Source organism: Geospiza fortis, unplaced genomic scaffold (genome assembly GCF_000277835.1).
Source record: "Geospiza fortis unplaced genomic scaffold, GeoFor_1.0 scaffold12, whole genome shotgun sequence".
Taxonomy (NCBI): Eukaryota; Metazoa; Chordata; class Aves; order Passeriformes; family Thraupidae; genus Geospiza; species Geospiza fortis.
The window spans coordinates 6,701,162-6,705,597 of record NW_005054323.1 but is presented as its reverse complement, the minus strand read 5'-3'; the positions used below and the strand labels follow the sequence as shown (position 1 = coordinate 6,705,597).

The 4,436-nt window shown below is 37.9% G+C and overlaps 1 protein-coding gene across 1 annotated transcript in view; it reads left to right on the top strand.

Moving 5' to 3' along the window:
* Positions 1-813: 813 nt before the first annotated feature.
* The window catches only part of TYRP1 (tyrosinase related protein 1), a 9,865-nt gene continuing 6,242 nt past the window's right edge, over positions 814-4,436 (top strand). Inside the window, exons 1-2 of the mRNA XM_005420871.1 lie at positions 814-1,196; positions 4,019-4,341. Coding sequence (XP_005420928.1) covers positions 815-1,196; positions 4,019-4,341 — 705 coding nt within the window. The 5' untranslated portion in view covers position 814. The remainder of the gene's footprint in view (positions 1,197-4,018; positions 4,342-4,436) is intronic.

The window sequence follows — 4,436 nt, the reverse complement described above, 5'->3', positions numbered from 1 at the left end:
ACCTTTGCTAAAACTTGTAAAATCACAAGGAGATAAGCATGAAAGAAATCATGTGCTGTTCAAGTACTTAAAGTCCAGAGAAATGCACTGAAGTAGAAAGGGGATTAAGAGAGGAAGGAGGGTGAGGCCAAGCCATTCTGTGTTGGTACAAGAAGGATTAGCAGGCAGACTGAACCAGGAGAGAAATTAGCCCTGCTTATTTCAGGTTAGACAGTCATAGGACGTGCAGAGATAGAACAAGATCTCAGCAGTGGAGAGGTACCACGAAGAGAAAACAGGTACAATGCATAAGGAAATATAGCTTCACTTTATGTTGGAGCTGGCACTGGAGAACAGCAAGAAAACTGAGGGGAGAACAAGATATACTAGTTAAATGCAGAAAAGACATGAACGGCGGGAGGGAAGGAGGGGCAGAAAAAAAAATTTCAGAAAACTGGTGCCTTAGGTTTTAGAACTTTGTGATAGTGAAGCAAATGTGTCTGGCAAGTGTAAAATGTGCATGAACATTTTGGAAGAATTTAGAAGTTAGTAAGCAAATATAGATCTACTTATTTGCTATCTTTCATGCAGATAATGAGAAGAACATTAGTGCCTGTGGTCAGAGTTGTTTGCCTTTTCAGATAGAGTATTGAAGTGTAGAGTTAGAAGGAATTTTCTGGGGTGAAACAGGTAGCCCAGACATTTGTATCACTTGTTTTTATTGTGCTTTCTCTCTCTCTTTCTCTCTCTCTCCATAAAGGGAGCTGGGTGTTCCATCACAGGAGGGGAAATCAGCCAGCTCTGGGAGCAAGACGGCTCTGCCTGACCCGCTGTCATGCGGATCCCCACGCTGCTCCACCTTTCCCTGCTACTGCTTCTGACCATGTTGGGCCAAGTTGGAGCTCAGTTCCCTCGGCAGTGCGCAACTGTTGAGTCCCTGAGGAGCGGCATGTGCTGCCCAGACTATTTCCCTGTGTTTGGGCCCGGCACTGACCGGTGTGGCGTGTCCACGGGACGGGGCCGGTGCGTGCCAGTGACGGTCGACTCGCGGCCCCACGGCCCGCAGTACATCCACGACGGGCGGGATGACCGTGAGCAGTGGCCCATCCGCTTCTTCAACCAAACCTGCCGCTGCAACGGGAACTTCTCTGGGTACAACTGCGGGTCCTGCCGGCCTGGCTGGACCGGACCTACCTGCAGCCAACAGATCAGCATAGGTAAGAGCATCAGAAATATGACATGGAAATTGCTCTTTGTCAGTGCTTGCTTCTAAATGTACCTAATGGATTTGTTCTCTTTAAGGTACAAAATGTCCATTACATTTATTTAGCATTTTAGTATGTTGCTAAAGGGGTTAAGGCAGGTGCTAGAGGAGCTGTTCAGCATGTGTATAAATTACTTATACTTACTATCCATTAAAAGCAAGAAAAGAAATTTCCAGTCAATGCATCTAAGTCCATTCAAGAATAGAGCATCTCTATTGGAAAAAAAAAGTTACTATTTGGATTTAAGAGTAAAACAATGTATATATGCTTGTACGTATGTTTGTGAGTGTGTTTGGGAATAATATGTACCTCAACAGGTTTAATACCTTGCGACCATTTTAGCTGTTCTTTTCATTCAAAGTCCCTTAATACAATTCTAAACTATATACCTGGTCTGGTATATTTTTACTGTCCTGCTGCTGTCAATATCTTTACAAATATTAGTCATGACTGTGGACAGCTCAAATGAATCAGTCCAGGGTGTGGTAAGCCCTTCTTCAGTACTGCAGTTTCAGTTAAGTCTAGCATATCACTAACCAGTTCCTTAATTTTTTTAAAAAATTGTTATTAAATCCTTGCAGGACTGGAAAAATATTGAATATTATAGGGAAATTTAAAAAGACAAACAGGACTGGGGACAGATCCTTGTTCTCATCTGAAAACCATCTGAAAGGACAAGATTTCAATTTTTATTTTTAAATTTATACACTTTTAACTTCAAAGATGCTATTGAAATCCTGTAAAATCCATAATTCCCCCCAAAATGAGCAATGGGTTCTGTTGATATGTTAAACAAGAGCTCTCTAGCACAAATATGCAGTGTTTATTTCTGCAGAAACAGAAATCAGCACTGACTTTTTCACCAGATAAGGGAACATTCCATGGAGGTAAAAGCATGTCCCAGAAAGGGTTAACAAAGGACCGCTTACCAAATCAAAATTTTAACAACAATTCCTTAATAATAACTTCTTGGTGGCTATGGGAAAAATCTTTTATTTTTTTTTCCTATTCTTTGAGCTTCAAGAACTAAGCTAGAAAGCAGAAAGTATTACTTGTGAATTGGGCCTGCTAAGCCAGACTGCACTCTCTGATATTCTGGCCTATTCTATTTTGCAATGATAACAACTCTGAAGACTAATCAAGAGATAAATGTTACACACGAAGTTAATGTAAAAATAGAGACAGGCAAATAGCAGTTTTAGGTAATTTTCTGGAATGTACAACAGCACATTTTACTTTTCTCACATTAAATCATTTACAATGCATTAAAACACCAAATAAATCAGAAACATCATGCATGGTAACATGAGTTTAAAAAGTGTAATTTAGTTTCCTATTATGCTCTAAGTTTCCACGTTGAGGTCACCTCTTTTGCCCATTCACAGATCCATTGGCCACATCTGCTCAGATTTTAGAAACAATTACTGGATTACTGTTAGTAATTATGAAACTGCTATAAAATGCAGTTTGATGTCTTCATATCTTCTCAGTTCATGACTAACTCTAATAATAGCCACAATTTTTTGTTGCGGTTCAGGCATGTACTTTAAAAATGAAAATGTTAAGATGCCTATGTAAATCAAAATTACACGGACAATTAGAGTTCTCCACTTGAAACACTACAAAAACACCACAAATCAACCAACCAACCAAACAAACAAACAAACAAAAAACCAACAAAACTAAAAACCCATCACTTCAGTGATGAGGTTCAGTTCATGTCAGTTCAGTTCTGCCAAACAAAAAAATATGTTTCAGGATACACTGTCCTTGGATGAAATTCATGTTTCAGGAAAGACTTTATTTCAATTTCCCAGAAGCTAAAATATCCTTCACTGAATAATTTTTTTTAGTGAAACATAATTCACTTTTATTCTTCGTATAGATTCATGTTGAAGATCTGTTGCTTCTTGTATCAACATAATTGATCATTAATTTGGACAATGAGTTATGGATTTTTACAGTATTTTTTATAAGGACAATAAGTAAATATTGAATAACAATTGTGACGACTTCTATCTTTATCTTAGTCTAAACTTAGTCAGATATTTTCTCAGACCAGGTGAAAGAAGGACTGAGTTGATCTGAACTCAGCTCTTCATGCTGAAACACTGCTATTTCAACAAGTCAGTTTTCCTCCTTGTTTCACTCTCAATGTGTGGACAATGGCATTTTTTCATTATTTTGAGATACACTGCTAAAAAGGGCTAATATGCGGCAATTGTTAATAAGGTCAGGTTAAAGAGATAAAATAAGAGAGAATCTCAGATTAAAGTGATACTGTACTGTGTGAAATTCATAATAATTCACTGGTGAATCTTCCATTTTTCCTTCTAAGGTTCAAGAATAAAAAAATTAATTCTTCATTAAATTGTGAAACAGAGGGTTTCTGATTATTATAAATTGGTTTATAGCGTTTATTTCTTGTAGAGTACTATCACAGGAAACCTTAAATATATTGGACGAAGTTCTGAAAGCTTTGTATGACAAAGAATAGGTTTTTTTGTCTAGCAGGATAGAAAGACAATCTGTAACAGTACTCTTAAAAGTACTAAAATTGCAAGGATTGGAGCTCTCTTTTAATTTATTTCAGATTTTCTCAAAATAAATAACATTATCTATTTATGCTCAGTGAGTTTCCCCAATAAAAAAGGATTAATATTGAAGAAAAAGAAAAATTACCCAGAATTATTAGGAACACTATAAACAAGTTCTCTGAGATCAGGCTTCAGCGTCTATCGCTTTGGTAACTTGCTTCTTCTGTATTATCACAGTCAGAAGGAATCTTTTGGATCTAAGTGCTGAAGAAAGGAATCGCTTTGTGAATGCCTTACACCAAGCCAAGGTGACAGTCCATCCTGACATCGTTATTGCCACACGAAGACGCGAAGAAATCTTTGGACCAGATGGCAACACACCTCAGTTCGAGAATATCTCCATTTATAACTACTTTGTGTGGTCTCATTATTATTCCGTTAGGAAGACTTTCCTTGGTGCAGGGCAGCAGAGTTTTGGAGGAGTTGATTTCTCTCATGAGGGACCAGCTTTTGTCACGTGGCATAGATACCATCTATTGCAGCTTGAAAGAGACATGCAGGTGAAGCTCCTGTAAATGTTTACTGGTATTTATGCTATGTTTTGTACAGTTAAAGAACTTCACTCCATATTAAGATAGGTAAAAATGACAGCAGC